The 23,690-nt window shown below is 41.5% G+C and overlaps 1 protein-coding gene across 27 annotated transcripts in view; it reads right to left on the minus strand.

The window, feature by feature from the left end:
• Positions 1–23,690, minus strand: part of PTPRD (protein tyrosine phosphatase receptor type D) — a 722,358-nt gene that overhangs the window by 297,224 nt on the left and 401,444 nt on the right. For all 27 annotated transcript variants that reach the window (XM_080987670.1, XM_080987673.1, XM_080987664.1 and 24 more), the window contains one exon: positions 12,041–12,206. In XM_080987670.1, coding sequence (XP_080843796.1) covers positions 12,041–12,125 — 85 coding nt within the window. In that variant the 5' untranslated portion in view covers positions 12,126–12,206. The remainder of the gene's footprint in view (positions 1–12,040; positions 12,207–23,690) is intronic.

Raw genomic sequence — 23,690 nt, forward strand, 5'->3', positions numbered from 1 at the left:
ATTTTAATGTCAAATTTAGCAAGTGCAGTGTAAAATTACTGTCACAATACTACATAGCAATTTTCGTAAAATCAACTCAAAAAGAATTCCTAGGGCTGTATTGTAACGTGCGACTGAAATAACTTTTTTAAAGGGTGAAAGCAAATATAATAACTCTGGTTTTTTGCAAGGGGGGGGGGGAATGCAGACAACACTCCATTTTCAAACTTATTTCCAACTGAGACTACATGAAACAGCACTGGAAACAGGTACATTTGACATCGGGTGTGAAAGAGCACCACACACAAACAAATGAAGACAGATAGCATCGAAAAATAACCGTCTTCATTATTCCACATGAAAAAGCTCTACACTAAAAGGTTAGTAGAGCCCTATTCACACTCATATTGAGGAACCTCCACAAGTACAGCTGGCTGCCTCTCCTAGAGAGTGAAGGGGAAGCCAGATGAGTTTTGTTGTGAAACACAAGTCTTGTTTCTCCACTGTATTGTGAGGCTCCATTGACATTTATGCAAGGTTAAAAACTGACTAAGTAATGAAATCTATCAAGGAGAGCCGAAAAGATTTTTTTTAAGGCTTTCAGAAAATAAAAACAGAGCTCTACGGTCATGCTATGCTTGTGTGGTGTGAATATTGAAAAGGAAATAAAATATTTCTTCTAGAATAAAATCAAAAGGTTTATCACAGCCATCACTGATTCCCCCCCCCCCCGACCGAATTTCATTATTTATTTATTTCATAAAATTCATGTACCGCTTGACTGTAGAGAAAAGACCATTATGGGAGCTGATAATATATATATATATATATATATATATATATATATATCCAATTCCTTGTGACTAGGTCTCTTTAACAGCTATTCAGTGACGCTGAACAGTAGCATGCTCATTACACAGCAAAACGAATCTAGCCAGGAAAACAGGACGATTATCCAAGAAGATATAAAAATGTAGAGTAATCCATGTGTTTTGAGCATATGCTCTTTTGTTCTTTGGTTCCCTTTCCATTCACTATGGCAAGGGCCGTGACATTTGGGCTGTATGGATATACGTACTACCATGCAAATAAAACTTAAATCCTTAAAATGGAACATACAGGACCAGATTCAAGAACTCAATTCTCTTCGCAGAAGCCAGGGCAACAGGCTTTCCTGCTCCTTCTCCAAATATCCCTAAAGGTAAAGTTAAAGGTGACCCCTGACCATTAGGTCCAGTCGTGACCGACTCTGGGGTTGCGGCGCTCTTCTCGCTTTATTGGCCGAGGGAGCCGGTGTACAGCTTCCGGGTCATGTGGCCAGCATGACTAAGCCACTTCTGGCAAACCAGAGCAGCACACGGAAACGCTGTTTACCTTCCCGCCGGAGCGGTACCTGTTTATCTACTTGCACTTTGACGTGCTTACGAACTGCTAGGTTGGCAGGAGCTGGGACCGAGCAACGGAGCTCACCCCGTCGCAGGGATTCGAACCACCGACCTTCTGATTGGCAAGTCCTAGGCTCTGTGGTTTAACCCACAGCGCCACCTAAGTCCCCCAAACATGTCCTTTAAATCTACTCTGGAGGGTTGGAACAATCTTCACAACAGCCTATGGGGTGGGGTGGGGTTTGTTCCTTCAGACAAACATAAATGCTTGAGATGAAGAAAGATCTCCTTAGCACTATGTTGAATTCCACCACACAGTTGAATAAAAAGGGGGGGGGGGATGAAATTACAACACACAAAATGTCACTCGATGAGCAGAAAACTGCAAGAGGCACTTGGTGGCATGAAACGGATATGGGTGTAAGATGACTAAAGAGATAGATGGAAAAATTAATAAGGGAGCACCATTCATGTGCATATCTTTATTGTATTATATTTTGCCTTTCTTCTAGTGATGGTCTTCCAGGAAGGATGGCTTGCATGGGGTTCCCACACAGTTTTCTATCCAGGCACTGACCAAACCCAGATTCATTTTGTTTCTGTAGAGTTGTTCTACAGTAGACATGTCCAACCGGTCAACCGCAATCTACAAGTAGATTGCCGGGGTGATCCTCGTAGATCTGGCAAGTAATGTAACCGCCCCCGCTTCCGGCTTTAGAGCTGTGTGCGATTGCCAGCGCTGTAATCTCATGTGAGTGATTTTTTACATCCCTCCCAAAAAAGCTCAACAAGTTTATGACCCCCCCCCCAAAAAAACCTGCACGCTTCTCCTCCCGCCAATGACAATGGGTAGATCACTGCCAATTTGTTTATATACTGGGAGTAGATCACATTCTCTTGTGAATTGGACGTGCCTGCTCTCTAGCATACCTAAACACCACTCCTATTAAAGTCCCAATAGAGGGACATCACCTGGCTGTGAGTGCTGAAGCCCTTTTCCTCCTGGCCATCACTGAAAAGGCCCTGGCTCTGGTGGAGGATAGTCTGACTTCCTTAGGGCCTGGGACCTCTAAACTATGGTTATTCATGGACCTTAAGGTCCTCTGCGGAGCATACCATAAATACGAGGGCCCTAATCCACAAAGGACTTTAAAGGTCAAAACCAGTACCTTGTGCCACAATGTTTTGCAGTGCCACAATGTTTTGCAGTCCAAAGAAGAACTGGCAAAGTAATATCTGTTTTGCTCTCTTCCAAACCGTGCACATTTAGTATTATCAAAGGACTACTTTTCCAGAATATTATATGGTTAGTGCTAAGCTGGGGAACAATTCATCCAGAAAGTGACAAGCATACACCAGAATATTTACACATTATACCTAATTGAAAAATAAAAGCACTATTGCAGCTGCCTTGTGCATGTGTGGGACAGGGAGGGGGGGTGAAGCTTGTGCTGCTATCCAATTCCAGTTTTTTCACGCTTGTCAGTGGAGAAATGTGTACACAACAGCACAAGCTTTCCTTCCATTCTAATGAACTAAAAGCTTTTACCAGAAATGACCATGTCAAGCATTATCCAGGACCCAAAAAGAATGCATGAGTTATGTGCATGGCCAGAGATAGATCCTGTTTCGGGACAAATATGCTAAATGTGTCCATGCTCCAACACTAAATCAGAAGATTATAGCCATGAAAATAATTATGGTCCACTGGTTCATGGAAGCACGGACATTTCCCAGAGCTGCATCACCGTGGCTCCTTCCTAACATGATAAACCATAGCTCATCATTATATCTGTCTATAGCAAGAGTCAATATAAACTTGAGCATTCCTAGATAGCTAAATCACTAAATCACCCATTTCATGCCCTGTTATCTCAGCAGTCAGAAGAAGAAAAATCAGTGTTTCAAAGTGCAGCAGCGATCAAACTTTATTTGTTTAGATTTCAAAGGGAACACACCTTCTGGTAAAAAGTGCTTCTGTCTGTGGGGTTTTGCAGCGAGACTACAATTAACTCTTAAGATTAGTATGAATAAGAATGGACTAGAGAGGACAAGACTCATTTCTGCTTCTTCAAGGAAGCAATTGAGTGAATGAAATGCTATAGAACGGGGCCTTCTCTGCAGTGGCTCCCAGTCTGTGGAATGCTCCCCCCAGGGAAGTTTGCTTGGCACCTTCATTACACGCCTTTAGGTGCCAGGCAATATGTTCCTTTTTAACCAGGCCTTTGGTTGATCTGTTTGACATCCTATACCTTTTAAAAGTGTCTAGCATCTCTAGAAGGACCATATTCTCCCATACAAACAAGCCCAGGCTTTGGGATCTTTTGGAGTAGCCCTTCTTTCAGCCCCATCACCCTCACCAGTGTGTTTGGTGGGGACATTGGAGAGGGCCTTCTTTGTGGCTGCTCATAGAATTCAAAACTCCCTTTCAAATATCCTGGGCCTAAGCTGTAAAAAGGGATGCGGGTGGCACTGTTGGTTAAACCACAGAGCCTAGGACTTGCCGATCAGAAGGTCGGTGGTTCAAATCCCTGCGATGGGGTGAGCTCCCGTGGTTCGGTCCCTGCTCCTGCCAACCTAGCTGTTCGAAAGCACGTCAAAGTGCAAGTAGATAAATAGGCGGGAAGGTAAACAGCATTTCCATGCACTGCTCTGGTTCGCCAGAAGCGGCTTAGTCATGCTGGCCACATGACCCGGAAGCTGTACGCCGGCTCCCTCGGCCAATAAAGTGAGATGAGCACCGCAACCCCAGTCAGCCACGACTGGACCTAATGGTCAGGGGTCCCTTTACCTTTACCTTTAAGCTGTAAAAGGCACTAGAGGTCATAACCAGCACTTTGAAGTGTGCCTGGAAACAGACCAGTAGTGAGTGGAGCTGTTCCCTATAAGCTCCAGTCAGCAGTCTGGCTGCAGTTCCCTGGGCCAGTTGACATTTCTGAGAACTTTTCTGCTGCAGCCCCACATAGAGCATGTCAGAGGAATCCCAAGGCATGTGGCCAAATCAGACATCTTCAGGACATACCGCAGACTTCTTCATTTCCATTACAACAGTAGCTTCAAGAAGCACACACAATCCTGAATGTGATAGCATGAGGATTACCAAATGTATGAAATGAGCCAGTGGTGAATTATGAACAGATGGCACAGAAACTCCATTCCAGAGTTAAAAACAAAAAAAGCCTGACAATTAATTCTCTGTGGGAACAAAGGGATTAGAACTCCTCTAATAATATTATTAGAATGAAGAAACTTATTAGCTTTATGAACTTTTTTCATAGGCGAAACTTCCACAGAAATTAAGACAGGAATTGACTGTATATCTGTTACAATCCTATATCCCCCTTGCGGTGATAGAGCTATTTAGGAATGTACAAGGAAATCCATCTTTATCACTTATCAGGTTTTTGTATTGAAACAGAAGAGGAAAGGAGAGCTTGTGCAGACAACACTTCTCATTATAAACACAACTGTCACCTTTGGTCGAAAGCCAACTGACCAAAAGTTCATAAAATGGCTTAACCTTTGAAAAAGCTTCAACAATGACAACTGTTCCATCCAAAAAAAATAGGAAGAACCAGGAACAATGATGAGTTGTCTTAGGGAGTCTTGTGAGTTTGAATATCTTTTTGATTTTATTTAAACTAATGAAAGATAATACTGGAATATGTGAATCTGCAGAGCCACCTTTGTACGTTTCCATTTAACAGCAAAAATCTAGTATCGTACTATATTGCCCTCTCACCAGATTATTGTTTTGCACTGAAAGAAGAGAACCCAGGGGAATGTTTAATTACAAGCAAAAGGGAAATGGCAATCTATACTCATTGTGCTATTATCTAATCGTCCTTCAGTGGCAATCCTCAAAACGCTCTGCTGGAAAACCTCATTCATTCCCCAAAATGAATTTGCCACTACAACACACAGAGCAACAGGTCTCATGTGTTTCAAACTGAGATGCCTTTGTAATCAGTCACAACACACTCTGCTCTCTCTTCTGAAGTTCTTAAGTGCAACAAAATGTAAAAAAATAGAACTAGGGTCATTTCTCAGAAATATTGTAAGCCATTCAGTCGTCACTATAGACCAGACTCCTTGACTACATCAGCGCAGCAAGGAAGCACTGTTGCTAGCTACAGTTTTAGCAGCATTTATTAAACTTACAAATGCTCAATAGGGAAATGCAGGGATTCAGTTCCCCCAATAAATAAATACTGGTACATAAATACTGCTTTGCAGCCATGCTACCCTTTTGCTTTTATGTAACATTTTGGTATAGCTAAGCTACCATTTTCTTAAATAACTTTAGCAATCAGGAATAGTAAGCACTACGGTCAGTAGAAGGAAAGAATGGAAGGTTTAAAATGTGAAGCTTGACTGGCAGGGGAAGAATACTTGGAACTTGCAAAAATGACTGGGGGGATAAGAGGAAGCTCGAATCAGAAAGTGTGTAAAGAATGGATAATATTTAAAGAGTATCTAAAGCAATACTGTGAAAATGTAAATCTCCTGACAGGTTTAGATTGAATCCTGATTATTAAGTGAAACTATAAATGTAAAAAAAAATAATCAAAAAATCGATATGTAACAGATATATCTTAAGAATATGTAGAAAGCACAATGAGGTGAATCGGAAGTCCAAAATGTTTGTGATGTTAGTAGAAGTGTTGTTAGTTATTGTTTAGTTGTCACTAAGGTATTGTTTTCTGTTTGTTCATGTTGCTTTATGTGAAATGTCTTGTAATAAAAATAAAAAAAAACTTTTTTTGCTACAACTCCTCTTCCACAACTGCTTTTACACATGTCAGGTTTCTATGTGTTTGCATAAGTAAACATGGCCCTGAAACTCTGGGGTGGAGAAACAGCATAAAATGGTGGGTTGGAAAGGTTTAAATGCCCTTTTCCTGATCGCTTCCGCTGCTTCCATTTGCAATGCAAAGAGCAGGAGGTTCAAGGGTTACACTCCATGGGATATGTACCTTGTCTTTCAAGAAGCTAATTAAATTTGCCCCATCTTTACATTAATGGGACACAAAGGTACTTAACTCTGGCTGGAATGCGATCATGTTTTGTAGACCGTATTCAAAAGGAAGAGCAGGGAAGGAAGTGAGGAGCACAGAGAAAGTGGGTGGCCCAGGCTGGCCTTCTCACAATCCCCTGCTGTCACCACTGTGAGAAGAAAGAAGCCTGCATTTAAAAAACCGCAGACTTCCTTCCCTGCACTGAATCAGGGGAGGGAGAAGTCTTTCTCCCCTTTGCATCCCCCCAAAGTGATGTCAGTGGAGGGGGACACACAAAGCATTGATGGCATTCCAGGTGAAGGAAGCCTGCCTTTCAGAATAGAGAGTTGCTTATCACAGCATCAGGGGAGTGGGTGGGAAAAGATCTGCCCTTCATTCTGCTTTCCCTAGCAGTGACAGCATTGAGTGGGACTAGGGAGGGGGGTAGTTGGTGAACTGTGAAGTGCAGAGGGTTTTGAGGGGTGAGCTGCAAGTGAAGAAGGAGGGAGTTTGGGGCAAAGCATAAAGGGAAGGGATTGGCGGGTAGGCAGGTTTGTGAGCAACAGGAGCAGAAGCAGCAGCCCGTGTGTGTGTGTGTGTGTGTGTGTGTTAAAGGACCCCTGGACAGTTAAGTCCAGTCAAAGGCGACTATGGGGTTGCGGCGCTCATCTCGCTTTCAGGCCGAGGGAGTCGGCATTTGTCCACAGACAGCTTTCTGGGTCATGTGGCCAGCAGGACTACACCTCTTCTGGCGCAACGGAACACCGTGATGGAAAACAGAGTGCGTGGAAACACCGTTTACCCTCCCGCCGCAGTGGTACCTATTTATCTACTTGAACTGCTGTGCTTTCGAACTCCTACGTTGGCAGGAGGTGGAACAGAGCAACAGGAGCCCACCCCGTCGCGGGGATTCAAACCGTCAACCTTCTGATCAGCACGCCCAAGAGGCTCAGTATTACACACACAAACACAAAGGGACATATATAACTAATGTACAAAGGTAAAGGGACCCCTGACCATTAGGTCCAATCGCGGACGACTCTGGGGTTGCAGTGCTCAACTCACTTTATTGGCCTAGGAAGCCGGCGTACAGCTTCTTGGTCATGTGGCCAGCATGACTAAGCTGCTTCTGGCAAACCAGAGAAGTGCACGGAAACACCGTTTACCTTCCCTCTGGAGCGGTACCTATTTATCTACTTGCACTTCGTGCTTTTGAACTGCTAGGTTGGCAGGAGTAACTAATGTATACTATGCACTTAAAACACATTTCGACTCCACCTTTCTTCATAAAAAATAATAATACCACAATTTAACATCTGACCTAACACCTAAGTTACCAGCACTTAACACTAAATCATAATGCACCAACAGATTAAAAATATTTTAAAAACAACCATCCAGAAACAAAAAGCTTCCCCCCCCTTTTTTAAGGAAAGTGTATACTATCTTTCAGAAGGCTCCTAAAGAAGTGAAAGGTGAGACTGCCTCCTTCAGAAGGGGGTTTCAAAGCATAGGCAGAGTCACAAATAAAGCATTCTCCCTGATCCCAGTCAAGGAAGGCAAAAGGAGACAACCAGCGGGCCTATGAATGTTGTCTCAGCCGTTGGGCAGACTTGAACAGGAGATACCCCAATCTTAAACCAGCAAGGGTTTCTGCCTTGTGTAGAACACATCACCTGTATATGTATACAGTGGTACTTCATTAGGCCCCATTAGCTAAAGTGGTGCTTAAGGACAGTTTCAGGTTAAGAACCAACCTCCGGAACGAATTAAGTACTTAACCCGAGGTACCACTGTATGTTTATGTCTGTATGAGACAAGTACGCAGATGACTGGAGGCAATGGGAGTGATTCTGCAAAATTCAACTCCCATAATGCACTTTGGATACTCAGGGTCTATAAAATGTAACATTAGCATGGGAGGATGATACCTTTCCCCACAGAGCATTTAATGATATTTCAGCCAGCAAGAAATTTCAGAGAAACATTTTCCAGTGGGAAATACTTAATTGGAAACTAACCAACCAGACCTACTTATTATCATTAAGTCGGCAGTTTCACGAACTACTCCAAAGAAGCAAATGTGTTAAGAGAAACAAAAGCCTCTTGTCAAAACCCACAGTGCTTAATAGCTGATTGCCAAATTTTATTTTGTTTTGAGCAATAAGGAACAGAATGCTGAAAACAACGATTTGCAAAGCAAGGAAATGAAAGCACTTTATTACAAAATTGCCTGTTTAAAAAGTAAATCTGCTAGCGATTGTCAGGAAAATATTTTTTTCTGTGTTCAAATGCTTAACAAAGGAAAAAGAAACAAACTGTTGAAACAGTTGTTCTTTTGTTCATTTCCAAGAGCTACTGAGAAGGTTTAAACTTTGTTTCACTTTTTTAAAAAACCTGTGATCTTTGCAAAGTTTTATCTCACTTTTGACAATTTTTTCTCCAGTTCTATCTTCATGATCATTTTACAATTGGCAAAACTTCAGGACATATATTTTTAATTTATTGTCCTTTAAGAACAATTTCCACATTTTTAAAAAAGTGACTCTCTTAAAATGCCTAATTGAAAAAAGATTGGGCTATATCCCAGTTCATTATTTATTGGCTGAAGTGTTAAAATGTCCTTGGCTTCACCTTATGCACAAACATCCCAGCTGGTCATTTAACTATCTGGAAGAGGTCCAACATTCACCACTGTCATTAATTTACAAATGTGTGTTTTCAGTGTTTGCTTTCTAAATTTCATTCACTCTAAACCTAACATGATTGAAAACGGAAAACCACGAGGAACAGCTACCAGAATCTGCAGCTTAGTACACTCATTGATAAATTAACTTGAATCAAAGTTTTACTTCCGGGTTGGCGCCATCGCCGAATGGCGGACTCCCTCCGAGCTCCGGAGGGAGCCGGCTCGGCAGGGGCTGGGTCCTACCGCGCCGGCGACGCGGGGACCCTTAAAAACCACGGGCACGGGGCCCGTGGACATGGGGACTCGGCTGGTACCATCAGCGCCCTCCCGACTCGTGAAGGAGCCTTTTTAAAGGCTACGGATCGGGTGCCTGGGAGTGGCGTGGTACTTTGAGTCTATCGCTTCCCCTGCCGAGTGCAGCCGCATGCCATTCGTCGGAGAGCGCTGGCTTCTTCCATTTGAAATTCGGACATTTAACAAAAACCCGTGAGTAATTGGGTAACCGGGTACAAAAGGAGGAAAAAAAAAAAAGGAATTTTTTTTTTTCGGATTCGGCACGAGCGGGGGGGATCTAAAAAGGAAGTCAGTCCCCTCCCTGATTGTAAACATGCTAAAACAAGGACTGAGAAACCAAGATCAATTCAGAAGTTTATTGCTGATTAAAAATACCAAATTCCACGATGGAATCATTACAAGAATTGTGCTGGAGGAGAGTCGAGGGTGAGAGGGAAAAGGCAACCCCCCCCCCGGGAACCGGGGCGATTCAGAGAACCTGGCGGAGAGAGATGGAGAGTTTGACAGCTGTCAAAGTAGCTGTCAAATCTTGAGAATATAAAGAGGACTTTGCTACAAGTATTTTGCTGGTTAATTTTGATACAATTGGATATAAATATGGATACAAAATGTCGGGTGGAAAAAGAAACAACAATTTGACTTTTGGATGAGAGGACACAAAGTTATTGCAATCCCTCTAGAGGGGCTTTGGGGCATTACAAGCGGCGTATATGGAAAACTACTCTGGGATGTGTACTACTGGTCTTAGCTCCTGGGAAAGTAGCAAAACTGAAATATTTGTTTTGTCTACAGAGGTGACAACACAATAGAATCTTTCTATTTAAGTAAGCTCCTGAATAACAAACCTCTGTAGAGATACTAGATTTCAGAATAAGAATGGTTTTGCAGCTGAACAAGACAGAAACCTGAGAAAGTAAGAAACAAAAGAGTAAAGGACCAACTACGCCACGGCAAGAACAATGGGAGGAGTAACAATGATCAAGGGAAATTAAAGGCCTCGATTAGACTGGACTTTTGAAATTAAACATTATCAAAACAAGTAAATTTAAAGAAAACCGGCAAGATGAATTGAGAAAGCTTGGCTGTGGACTTGAGACCTCCAGGCCGACAACATACAGACTGATGGACATAGGGAATCTAAACCGGGGAAGGGAGGGGGAATTCCAGAATCCAAAGGCTATGTAATCAACTTCTGGAACCTTCTTCTATTTTCTATCTTTTAATTTTTTTTTTATATATAACTTTGGTATTTTGATTTAACAAGTTTTGGAAAAAAAAAGAAAAGGGGGAATTCGTGGAAGGAAACGGGGTAGATTTTGGGGAAAAAAAATTTTGTTCTATTTTGTTAAAGGTGAGGAGTGATGTTAAGATTGTAATTTAAATTGGCTATTAGGCATAACATATTAGGTTAAATTGGGAATGAGAACTTGTGGAACCAACGTAGGGAAAGGGGAATACAGTCGGGAGGGGAAGGAGGGAGTCCCAGAAAGAAGGTTATGAAAATAAGGGTTTAAAATTGGTCTCTTTCCTTTCTTTTTTTTTCTTTATCTTTTCTATCTTCTTTATTCTGTTATTATTGGAAATTTTAATAAATATGTTTAAAAAAAAAAAAAAACTTGAATCAAAGTGTGACAGTAAGAGCACACTATATACCATACTTCTTTCTTGACGAAGATGTTCAAATAACAATTATCCATGCTGAACCCAAGAGACAAGTAAGTAGTATCAATGCTTGCTAACGATACCTACATTGTAGCACTCAGGTTGTTTACTTCTTAAAGTGATTCCCCTGGGTACTTACAAAGCCCCTCCAAATTAAAGATTCCCTCAAAATCATCTCAAAGAAGTTACCAGTGGGAAATGCTGCAAGTTCAAGTGATGTCACCAGAATACAGACAAACCTGCCTCAACTAGTTCATGCAAGAGGGGTTTTCCCTCCTTGTTCAATGTGGAAAGCCAGAAGACAGCTGGGACAAAGAACACGTGTAAACAAGGCAAACCTAATGATTTCCTAATTAAGAAGAAGATATTATTTTCTCATTAATTGGTAAGCTAATTGACCAAAACTCTACAGTACCACAATATGAGTCCCGGACTTAGAACCTAGGTGCCTGCAGTACACCAAAGTCTCCACACTCTAAAGCCCAGCCTCAAAGTTGACAGTTCTGCTTGGTTTCTTCAAATACTGTACTCCACGACAGCTGTTGGACATAATACATTACAACAGCTGCTGTGACAGACACAAAGGACCTGGAATTTTAATTGGCCTCAACATTGCATTGTTTGTCTTTTCAGAGCTTGAAAAGAAAATATCCAAGGAACTGGGGGGAAAAATACCTAGTAAGACTAAGTGATGTTTGCCTTCTGGCAAGCAAGGTTAGGTTTTGTTTTGGCTACACAATTTTGCTCGCATTGTCTCTTTGAAATGACTGATCACAGGCAAACAGAGAGCAGTAGGAACCCTCCAATGCTCAAGAAAAGGGGTATTAACGGCAGGAAAAAATAGTAGGGAACTCAGTAAATAATCCCTTTCAAACACTGGCTGAGAGCCAAGGTGGATCCCACAGTGTCTCAAGACTGAGTCAAAAGCAAGATTATTCACAAGCCCCCAGAATGTGCCGACCATAAACAGAACTCTTCATTACAGCCAATATTTTATTTGCAAGGGTGAAAAAAGTAGATGGGGGAGAGCTTACTTTCAGCATCAGCACAGAGCAGGAAGCAGAGGAGCAGTACTACTGGCCTGGCTACATGCATCCTCCGACAGCTTGGCACCAGCATACTTTGGCGGCTTCGATCACTGGCTTAGAAGCCACTGCGAGTCTCTCCAATCTGAAATTCCAGATGAAGAATTTTCAAAGCCTGAGAGGAACAAGAGAGAGAGAGAGAGAAATATTTAGAATGTTTTTGCTCCTTCCTTTCCAAATACATAAACAATGCACACTTTTAATGAGCAAGATAAAAGCATTGAATTCCAGTCTTGAAGGCTGGGATTAGCCTGGTAAAATAACCCGAGAGCAGCACATTTTAACAGCCACTATGTTCTTTTCCAAGGCACCTTGTAACCCAGGTTGTGATCAACAGTTCCTATGTGCTGCAGAGAGTCTCCTTTCCTTAGCACCACATCACGAAAATGAGCTGTCATTCCTAATGATGTCCTACTTTAATACTTCAGCTGGAATAAGCCATACAGATACTCTAAAGAAGGGTTTAGAAGGATTCAACCTCCAGGACAAAAGCCTGCTAACAAACAACATATTGGAAGCTGATTTCCTTGCATCAGGTAAGAATGACAGAGCTAAATCTGCTTCTGTTCCTAATGCGCTATATGCAAGGCTAGGATATTGGTATTTGTGGATTAATCCAACCAAGTCTTATCTGGTGTGGCATCTTGAAAAATCTGTCCACACAGAACTGTTATTGTTTCCTCTCTGATTTATCACTAAATGTGAATTATATAATTCATGGATAAATTATGAATAAAGATTACATATTCCTGTTCAGTCGGTTTAATTTTGTATCCTGTATAAGAACTAATGAATAATACAGCATGAACATCTGCCTTTAAGAAGAAATCAATTTGACTCTACTTTATTCACTCCAACCAAGCTATGTCAGAAACATAACACACAGAAAACGCATCGCCTCCAACAGGAAATTCTAGAGATATCCAAAAATAGATCTACGCCACTAACATAACTCTACAATTTAATTGTGGTTTTCTAAGCAGAGGTAAGATATATGCTTTGGCAGTTCTGAAACAAGCACAATAGAAAAAAAACCCCTATTTATATCATAATGCAAGAATTGCTTGCATGAAGGAAAGGTTAAGATGAAAAAGGGGAGAGAAAATAATACTAATTATTATTCTACTGGAAAGGATTGATACAGATCCGTGGGTGGTATGAAGAGCCTGTTTTAGATCACAGAATAATATTAAAAATCTACTTGAGATAAGAAAAAGAGAAGCAGACACTAGAACTCAGCTTTAATAAAGCTCATGGAAAACCAACTCTTGATTTGATTGCTGCTATCACAAAACACAAACCTAAGACGAAACAGAAAACCCCAAGAAACCCTCAACATGCTGAAAGCACCAGCTCTCTGCTTTCACCGCTACCATCTTTGTGCCAGCATTTCAAATGACAGCAAAGTCCATGAGACATCAGTCCTGTCGGACTCAATTTGTGTCTGTGCAAGCGTGTCAGAGCCAACTGCTGCAATAATGACTTCCATACTATCACAGAAGATGGGAAAGTGTATCAAATGCATTTTCAAAGACGAGATGATTTTGGCTTTTGCATCTACCCATCTGAAGGAGTAATGACAAAGGATCGAACTATTTCCAGATACTGATGGCCTTGTGGAGGGTGGGCGGGAGGGTGAGGTGGATCTGAACATTGGCAGCGCAGAAGTTTTCTAACCGTGCCTTTAGAGAAGGCACATATAAATTAATGAGCAAATAAATGGTTCAGGGGAGTAATGAAGAAGAAAATTGTGAGCTGCATCAAAGACCTTTTCAACTAAGTTATTACTTTAATGTAGCGCTGGGGGAGGGGGGGAGATTTTTCTCCTGCGGTTCAAATGTGCAATGAAGCTTTTGGTAGCAACTGAACAGACCATAATACAACTTTTAAAAAGGGGTGTATTCAATGCAGCCATCTGGCAGTTTTCACTCTCTTGCTTTCCAACTATTTATTTATTTATCTTGGTCTTAAAGATTTTCTAGAGATAACCTTGCCTTCTCATATTTTGAAATGCCAATTAGTGAGACCATTTCGCCCCTCCCTTTTCAGGAGTTATGGTCACATCCTTTTTTCTTCTCTTTTTTTGAAGTTCCTATCAGGTTTTTCTGGGAGGATAAAATGAGGAAGGATACATACCCCTTCCTAGCTCACGTAAGACATATTTGCTTATGTGTTGTTTGATTGGGTCAGAAACAGGGCCCGATTTAAGTTTGATGAGGCCCTGAGCTACTGAAGGTAATGGGGCCCTTTATATGTCCAGCTGTCCTTTGTTAACAACTAATTGTCACTGGTTTTTGTTGTTGAATATATGCTATATGGTAATTCATGGACCTAATAGGTATCTAAAGCCATTTGCACATGCAGAAAGTAGGCACCCTATATATAGAAATGAGCAAACCAGTGATATTTTAGGGAGCAGGCTATCAGGCAGGCCCCATTACTTACATCATAGGAGCCTACACCACCCAAAACCCTGTTGCTGTATGTAGGTTTAATTTTATTTGTTTTTTTATCTTATATTTTGGAAATATACATCCAGGTATTTTTTCTCTTTATTTTTTTGAGGCCCCCAAGAGTGTGGGGCCCTAAGCTATAGCTTGCTTAGCTTATATGTAAATCTGGCACTGGTCAGAAAGCACATTCTTCATCATGGCTGACAATCCTGGTGGTCAGTCAAGCAAATTACATACCCCTTTGGAATCTTAAGACAATGCAATGGATTACTTGCTCCGCCCAAGGTATGATGGAGAACAGCAACAACTGACAAAAGATGGACATAATACAGTACAAGGACAGGAAGAAACATCATGGACAGAAAAATAGCCACACACAAGAAGAACAAAGAGAGAGTCTGAAGGCTTTGCCTGTGGTAGGACTTTAAATTATTTGAGGTGTTAATGTGAATGGAAGTCGTTAAAATTGCAGCTGCAGTATAAGGGTATGTTATTCTGGCTGGTATGTACCAGTAATTGGAATTTGTAAGTTTTTTGAATGCAGAGTTAAAGTAAATTATCAAATCATCAGTTCTAGCACGTAGGGGATCAACAAAAGAATACAATTTGGCATATGAACAATTGGCATTATTAGTTGTATTATAATTTGGTATTGACAATGAGGCATTTATTGGGTTACTGTAACTGAAAACTAATAAAAATGATTACACATAGGAATCTTAAGACAATACTATGGGCCTTCAGGGTGATGGTCATTTCCTTTCTTCCTGCAATATACTTAAGAGATGCTTCTGAAATTCTCTTAAGCCAAATTAGTTCACCGATTTTGGAGTCTGTTAACAAATCTTGTTTTAATAAATAAACAAATAATAAATATTTTTATTATTCTAAATTCTGCTCACAACACAGCACATGTGGCTTGTTGCGGCTTTTAGTTCCTTTGGTTGATTTGCTTTGTTTTGCCTCACATAAGCGATAGCAAACCTCAGCCCCAGGGGCCAGATTCTGCCCTCCAGTCCTCCCTGTCTGGCCCTCATAACTCTCTCCAGGTCACTCCCATTCCATAGACCATTTCCCGAGGCTACCCCTTTCCAGGCCTGCTTGGCAACTTCCTTAAGTATTTTCTTTAAAAACTAACAAATTTTATTGTGTTTTTTAATGGATACAAATACAATAACCATTAAACATCTGATCGACACATGAAGCACTCCGAACAGGACCCAAAAGAAGTATCATGTTTTTCTTCAAGGCACACACATTTTTTTCCAGAACTGAAGAACCCCGGGACCAGATGGTTTTAGCAGGGAATTCTGCAAAACCTTTAGAGAGGAAGTCACACCTTGGTTGGTGAAGGTGCACAATGCTATTCTGGGAGGTATAAAAATCCTTAGTTATGGAGGGAATTGCAGTTGGTGGGAAATGTATGGGCACTACCAGTCCTACCGCCAGTGGGCCACTGTAGATAAAATAGCTAAGCCCTTTCTTCATTGTACTATGTTAGTTTGGTGGCAATGGTGCAATGTATTAGCAGCGGGCAAGTCCTCCCTTCCTTGCTCATCGAAACTCCCACAACAATGACAAAGATCTTCAGTATTGTGGATGAGAGTCCAACGGTGTTTTCTGGGTGAGCCATCTCATCGAGAAAGGACACCCTATTTCAAAAGGCTACTCTTTGTGAGAAATTGGGGCCTGTGAAATACAACTGGTTCCATCTAGCGCAAGGCCTATTGTTCATAAAAGGCTTAGCATCCGTTCCTTCAATCAGGCAAACATTTTGAAGGAGTGGTCTCCCAATCCTACAAGTTGCTACTTGAAGAATCCATGGGCTCTTCAGAGACCCTGTGGGTCAGAGGCGTAGTGTTGAGCAGTACATGTTTCTGGGGAGCATGGCTCCTTCCACCCTCCCCAAACCAGTCCTGTACTGCTTTGCGAGCACTCAGGGAGGGTGATTTGAGGGACGCGGTGGCCAGACACTCTTTGATCCCAATCTCACCTTTGCTGGTGAGGCTGGTATCGAGAGGCGCAAGGCTACCACATCCCACACTGGCTTAAATGAGGAGCCCTTACAAGGCTCAGATCTGGGGAGGGTGGCGCAAGGAGAGTGAAACAACCATGCCTCTCGGGCTCCATCAAATATTAGAAATTATCCAAGTTAAACTGGAATACAGGGCAGAACACAAGACAGAGTTAACCCATGGAACAGGAAAGAAAGGGGGATACAGAACACTCATGCTTGAAAATGTATAATTACATGTCAAGGACAAAGTGCAATCTCATTTGAGATGCATACACACACACACACACCGCACCCTCTTGTGTTACGTAAGATTTCTGATTTCAATGTGTTGCTCCAAAAACACTTCTTGCGCCTCTCAATATTTTCAGAAAGATTGTGAATGGGACTCTGTGTCACAAAATGTCACGCGGAAAAGAAGGTGATGCATTTTGTAGACATAAACACCCTGCTCTGCTCACCTCTCCATGCAGACATAAGTGATTAACAATAGCAAAGTCTTTGGCACTGTGCCCCCAGTGGCTCTCATTATCGTTCACATCACACAACCCGGAGCCCTTTCCTGATCCTTTCCTTTGCACACTTTCGGAGTGCCATGACGTTAACTAACCAGAAAACATACTAATATGTTCCCCTGTGACCCTTGCCCTTTTAGGGAGGGGGGAGAACTCTTTAGCTTCTTGTATGACTGCAATAGGCTTTTAGTATTTCAGGCTGTGAAAACACACGCATCTGGAATAGGAAAGTGCCATTTTAAAATACTGTTAGTGAAGCCATGCGGATGACAGGACTGGTAACACTGGGCAGGAACAAGGCAGGATATAGGCAAATGCTGTCAAGCAGCTCCACAAAAGCTCTGCTTTAGTTCTGACCTACAACATACTTTAACCTCGGCCCTCAACCTCACTCATTGATGGACAAACAATCGTGCCAAATAGTACTGAATAGGGTAGCAGGAATTCTTCTTCCACTACACTTGCTTTTAAATTAAATCTCTAACTCTAAGAACCCTTTTCAATACCGAGCAACATCCTCGTGTCCATTGTGTATGCTACTGAGTCACATTTAGCTCCAAACGTCCAACAGCAAAAAGCTAATCCAGACTGGCATATTTCAAAAAGAAAAAAATAAGAAAGCAAGAAGATTAAGTTCAATACTAAGGAAATGGGAATTGTATACAATTTAGGAAAGAAGTGTCATTTGGGATTTGTGAAGGAAACATGCACAAAAAGTAAAATTATATTGCAAACTCCTCTTTCTAGAGATAACTATGCAGGAGTTGGGGGCACTGTTTGCATCTTACTTCATGCACTGAGGCTCCGAAGGCAGTGAAATGTTTCAATATTGCCATTACTGATGCTCTTTTCATGAAGCATAGCAAAACACAATACTCCATAAATATTTTATTCATGGGAATGCCCTTTGCTAAGAACACTAGTATGTAGAAATTTTGGAATGCAGGGATTCTATATATGCACACAGGCCAATCCATGACAATATCTGCACAATACAAGGGCGGGGGGGATTAAGAAAGAGAATGAAGGCTACTGAAACAGACACAGCAAGAGATTTTTTTAAAAGAATGCTGAAACAGTATGTTGTACCTTCAACAGAGTACTGGTCTACAGCATAGGTCTGTATAGTTAAAGCTATGGTTTTCCCAGTAGTGACGTATGGAAGTAAGAGCTGGCCCATAAAGAAGGCTGATTTTTGTATGACATCTGCTTAAAGACAGCTGTATATTATGATATTCTAATAGTGATACTGATCTCATATCAATATTTTTATTCTATAAAAGAAGTAGCCAACTGAAATATATATCTGCCTATCAGTTATTCAAAGCTTGCATTTGTCCAACATCTGCCTTTAAAAAGTTAGGGCTCAATCTTGCAATGAACATTTTTTATTGAACATCCACATGCACATTGCAAAGTTAAGACACTAACAGGACAACCTTATACCTATCTACCCAGAAGTCAGTCTCACTGAAGCTTACTGCCAGGTAAGTGGAGATAGGATTACAATGGGATTTCTGAGAATACCTATAGGATTAATTGACTAAGAATTTGTTTATGATTCCTATATAAACCTTAAAATCAGACATGAAATTTCCTGTTTCAGAAAAAGGTATTGCTTGCTATTGTATCACCCAGTCAAGAGTATATACTAGCATGTCAACTAAGCAACCAACCTCGAAATCTGAATCTGGGAAATAAACGGTACAAATGCAAATGTTCTGACTCCATCCAGAAATAGAGCATATTTTCTTTAACTTACTGAATGGAGATAAACGAATGTGAAAGGGAGCTCATGGCAATGGGGACAGTCAAAAACTGCATTGTACATACAAGCCATACTAGACCCTCGTCTTGAGGTAGAGTAGACCTTCCAGGTTCAACCCTGCTCCAGTGTCAGTGCCCCCCTGAGAATATAATAATAATAATAATAATAATAATAATAATAATAATAATAAATGTTATTTATATCCCGCCCTCCCCAGCCGAAGCCGGGCTCAGGGCGGCTAACAACAATAAAATAATCCAACATTTTAAAAACATTTCATTATAAAAATTAATTAAAATCAAATTGATGGCAACCGTTAAGCAAAATTCTGTGCAGATTGCCAGAGGAGGGAGTCAGGCTGCGCCCTGACCAAAGGCCTGGTGGAACAGCTCTGTCTTGCAGGCCCTGCGGAAAGATGTCAGGTCTCTCAGGGCCCTAGTCTCTTGTGATATACACCCAATGCCTCAAAGTCTACCTACATCTGGAATCCATGAAGGAGGAGGAGGAGGAGGAGGAGGAGTTTGGATTTGATATCCCACTTTATCACTCCCCTTCAGGAGTCTCAAAGCAGCTAACATTCTCCTTTCCCTTCCTCCCCCACAACAAACACTCTGTGAGGTGAGTGGGGCTGAGAGACTTCAATGAAGTGTGACTAGCCCAAGGTCAGCCAGCAGCTGCATGTGGAGGAGCGGAGACACAAACCTCGCTCACCAGATTACGAGTCTATCACTCTTAACCAACACACCACACTGGCTCTCCAGTAGTGGCAAATTTTAGAATCCCAGAACATTGTCCTGTGCAGTTTTTATACTCATCGTAGGCTAGGCCTTTGCTCCCTGGGAGCAGGGTTCACTGTGATTGGGTCCTCAACAGAGGGAACCATTTCAAACAGAAAGACCAATGTTTTTAACAAAGCTTAAAATATGCATTGCTGACTATTTAAGGTGAAACTACAAAATGTAGTGTATCTTAAGAAGACGTACTCTTTGTGTCTCTCATAACAAATACAGTCATACCTTGGTTTTCGAACAGCTCAGTTCTCAAACATTTTGACTCCCGAACGCTGCAAACCCAGAAGTGAGGGTTCCAGTTTGTGAACTATTTTTGGAAGCCGAACATCTGACACAGCGTCCGCAGCTTCGGTTTCCAAACGTTTTGGAAGTCGAACAGACTTCTGGAACGGATTATGTTCGACTTCCAATGTACGACTGTATAGCAAAGTTATGAACTTGTGTCAAACAATCTCCCTTAGCAAAATAATGAAAGGATTTGTGCGGTCTCATGGAAACCTACTACATGGCCCTGTTTAATTGTTCATTACAATAGTTGCTTAGTGTTAAGGATGTCTTAGCCAGAAATATGTGTACTTTTGAGAATTAATAAAATGTCCAGAACATAGGCAGCAGGAGGGGAAGTCTCCTGCCATCTACAAATGGCACCGCTAAAACAGAAGTGTCAGAGTTGGGGATTGCTCAGTTAGCAACTCTTACATTATATTAAGGAACTTTGGCTGTATTTGAACAGTATTTGTATTGTATGGATGAAGCAGTTCAAGGTAGCTAAGAAGCAGCATCAATAATATGTTGAGCTCATGCATGCAATTCCACATCTACTTCTGGGGCTGTTTTGTAAACAGATTTCATGCTCAACTGCTGACCAGGGAGGAACATCAATAACTGCCGAGCCCCTGTCATAGAGGCAGAGAAAATTTGTACAGTCCAGTGGTCACAAATGACTTGGCCCACCCCTAATTCAGGAACACCACCGGGCGAAAGGAATAGAAAGGCAATCAGGACAGAAAATGATAGAACACATTAGTTGGGCAAGGAATTATTTTCTACTACAAGAAGAATATAGGATTTTGAATTGTTTCTTCACTGATACATTTCAAAGGCTGAAAATAAAATAAAATAGACATGATAACTAATACACTCCTAGAATGTCTACAACTGCCTGAAGTCTGTATTCAACAGGTTTCTTTAGTAAACCAGCACTATCAGTTTGTTTAAAAAAAAATATTCCCAGTTCAAATTTTCTAGTTACATCTTGTCTACATAAAATGCTTACCATAGCCATCAATCAGTTACTTCCTAATTAACCAGAGGCATAGTTCAGGTAGTAGTGTGCAAAGTTAGAAAATATCATTAACAAAGTGTGTAAGATTGTGGCCACATTATTTTCTGCTTTCTGTGACTAAGGAAATACATACTAGAGGCATATCAATGTACCTTTAAATTATGCAGAACAATAGAGAAATCCCACGGTTCTCCGTGTTTGCAGTGTTAACTAATTAATTCCATCAACAAATTGACTGCTAGAGTGCTCTCCCAATTAAAATTGTTCTCTGTTACCAGCATGGGACACTACACTAGAGTGTCTCTGCAGCAGAGGCAAAAAGAAAATGGAAAATGTCAGACTACAGACATCCTGCAGACTACAGAAAAGGAATGTCCACTTCACTCATCTCTTTGCATGGCAAGGTCCCCCCCCCCCCACTCCCCGAGGTTGAATATAGACACTTGACACCAGTATTTTAGGTTAATAGGTTTAAAAAGGCCACAACTTTATTGGTTACAGATTGTGAGTGGTATTGGCTTAGGCATTGGACCTAACCAACTATATTTGACTCCTGCCCGTCTGCAGGGAGTCCGGGAAGTGTTAACCACCAGTAGGGGGAGTCCTGCTGATGCACATCAACTAGGAGCTCCCCCGGGGGTTACCGATAGGGGTCGTGCCTTAGGCCATAGCCTCACCGGGCTTTGGACAGGGCCATGCCCTTGGACTCCTTTAACAGAATACCCTTCAATGTTTTGGGCAGGTGATGGCGCTACTTCCCCTCATCTCTTCTCCATAAATATCCCAATGCCTAAACGCCTAACCTTACCAAGTTGTGATGATTTGCTATGAGGTACGCGAAAACCAAGTGGCTGGTACCAATTTGCCAAGTAGAAAAAGTCCCATCAGGCCCCTCAACGGCGACCAACCGAAGTCCATAGCAAGGTCAAGAGATGAAAAACCTAAAGGGCGGAAGGGTGGGAAAACCGGAGCAGCTGGAAGCGTGAAAAGGGGAGAGCTCCCTGTCGCATCCTGCTTAAATCAAGCAGGCCACACCCCCAAAACAATTGGATTGATCACCTGGGCAGTGACGCGGCCGGGAATCCCCCCAATCGTGTGTGGCTGACCACACACCCCGCGCACGTGGAGGGGTCGTGAGAGCCCACAACCCCACCTCTTCCTTAAGGCGGAAGTGGCTTTAGCTTACTATCTAGAACCAGAAAATTCAAAGGTGATAAGTCATTCTGTTTCTGTGTATTTACAAGAGATGGCACACAAAGGGGGAAAGAGGTAGCAGCCCTGCTTTGATGAAAAGACAGAAGATGTGGTATCACATTCACATGTCCACCTCTCCAGCACATGGTGGGACACAAGACATATGAGCTCATAGTTCTTGTTACATTCACTCAGAAATTTCCCAGGTTTTACTCCAGAAAGCCAGAACTCATGTTCCCCAGGAAATCTGAGGTTGTAAAACCACGCCACCATTCGTGACAGCCATCTCTTTTCCTGAAATGCCTCCTGGCCAATGCCCCACCCACAAAACACATTCCTCCTCCTGTTACTTCCTATTTACTTCCTCTTCACTTGGTACAAAGGAAGGAAGACAGGACTAAGGTTTTCTCCTTAATTCCCTCTCCGTGGCTCTAACATGCTGGGTAGCAGTACACCAAGGTGCAAAAGAAAGGGGAATTTTGGAGTGGTAGCTTCCCCAAAGGCTACTGCAATAACATATATTAATTACTCTTCATCCTTCTGCATGATATGGCTCTTAAAAATTGCTTGCTAAATCAGAAAGTGGGTTCCACCCACCACTTCCTATAGACAAACCTTAGTTTCCAGCACCACAAGGCATTATGTTAATGTCATATTCCTCCACAGTGAATTATTTTTTCTCACTTGACCTTTTTATTTTCAGCTTTATGGTTTCTAAGTTACCTGTTCTACTTGTTGCCTAATCAAATGGAAGCATGAGTGACTGAGACTGTGAATTCACAGAATGGAGTCAGGACAGTAATCTAGCTTCAACTAGTTTTAGCCTGACTGCACTTTTATTATAAAGTTTCCTGATGGCAATATAGCCATATTAGATTTAAAGATGGAGAGTTAGAGTGGTTATTTCTCAAAAGCAATTGGCAGCATAAAATGATTTGATACAAATACTTTGTGAAGCAATAGTAGCAAAATAAATTCCACACACTAAAATAAGCCAAAGTAGCACCAAATTTTGCAGATTTCCTGATCTTTTGGAAATTAAATTAATTCATCATTGGAAATGAGAAAATGTGTGTGTGTGTGAAATATAATTAATTTATTAGTTATTTATTATATTATTAGGTTAGCTCTGACAAGGAATCAAGAGCCAACAAAACCTACAGAATCGTCTGTCTATGAGGTGATGCGTCTCCCTCGAGACACAAAAACAAAAAGCTATTTGTGACAGAAAATAATACAGTGGAACCTCAGTCGTCGAACGCTTCAGAAGCCAAACAATTAGGAACCCAAATCCTGACAACCCGGAAGTGAGTGCTTCCATTTTCGAACACCCCTCGGAAGTCGAATGGCTTCCGAGGCGTGTTTCTCCATTTTTGAAAAGGAATTTGCTAACCAGCAATTGTGCCTCAGTTGTCAAACACTTTGGAAGTCGAATTGTCTTCCTGAATGCATTACATTCGACAACTGAGGTTCCACTGTATGAGGTTAGATGCAAAATTAGGTGAGAGCAAAAAATGCATATAAAGTGCTGTTAAAATGTGTACAATAATAAAATAAGTTTTTAATCCCACAGAAAAGA

The sequence above is a fragment of the Podarcis pityusensis genome (assembly GCF_964106645.2).
Source record: "Podarcis pityusensis genome assembly, chromosome: 17".
In the NCBI taxonomy this organism is placed as follows: domain Eukaryota; kingdom Metazoa; phylum Chordata; class Lepidosauria; order Squamata; family Lacertidae; genus Podarcis; species Podarcis pityusensis.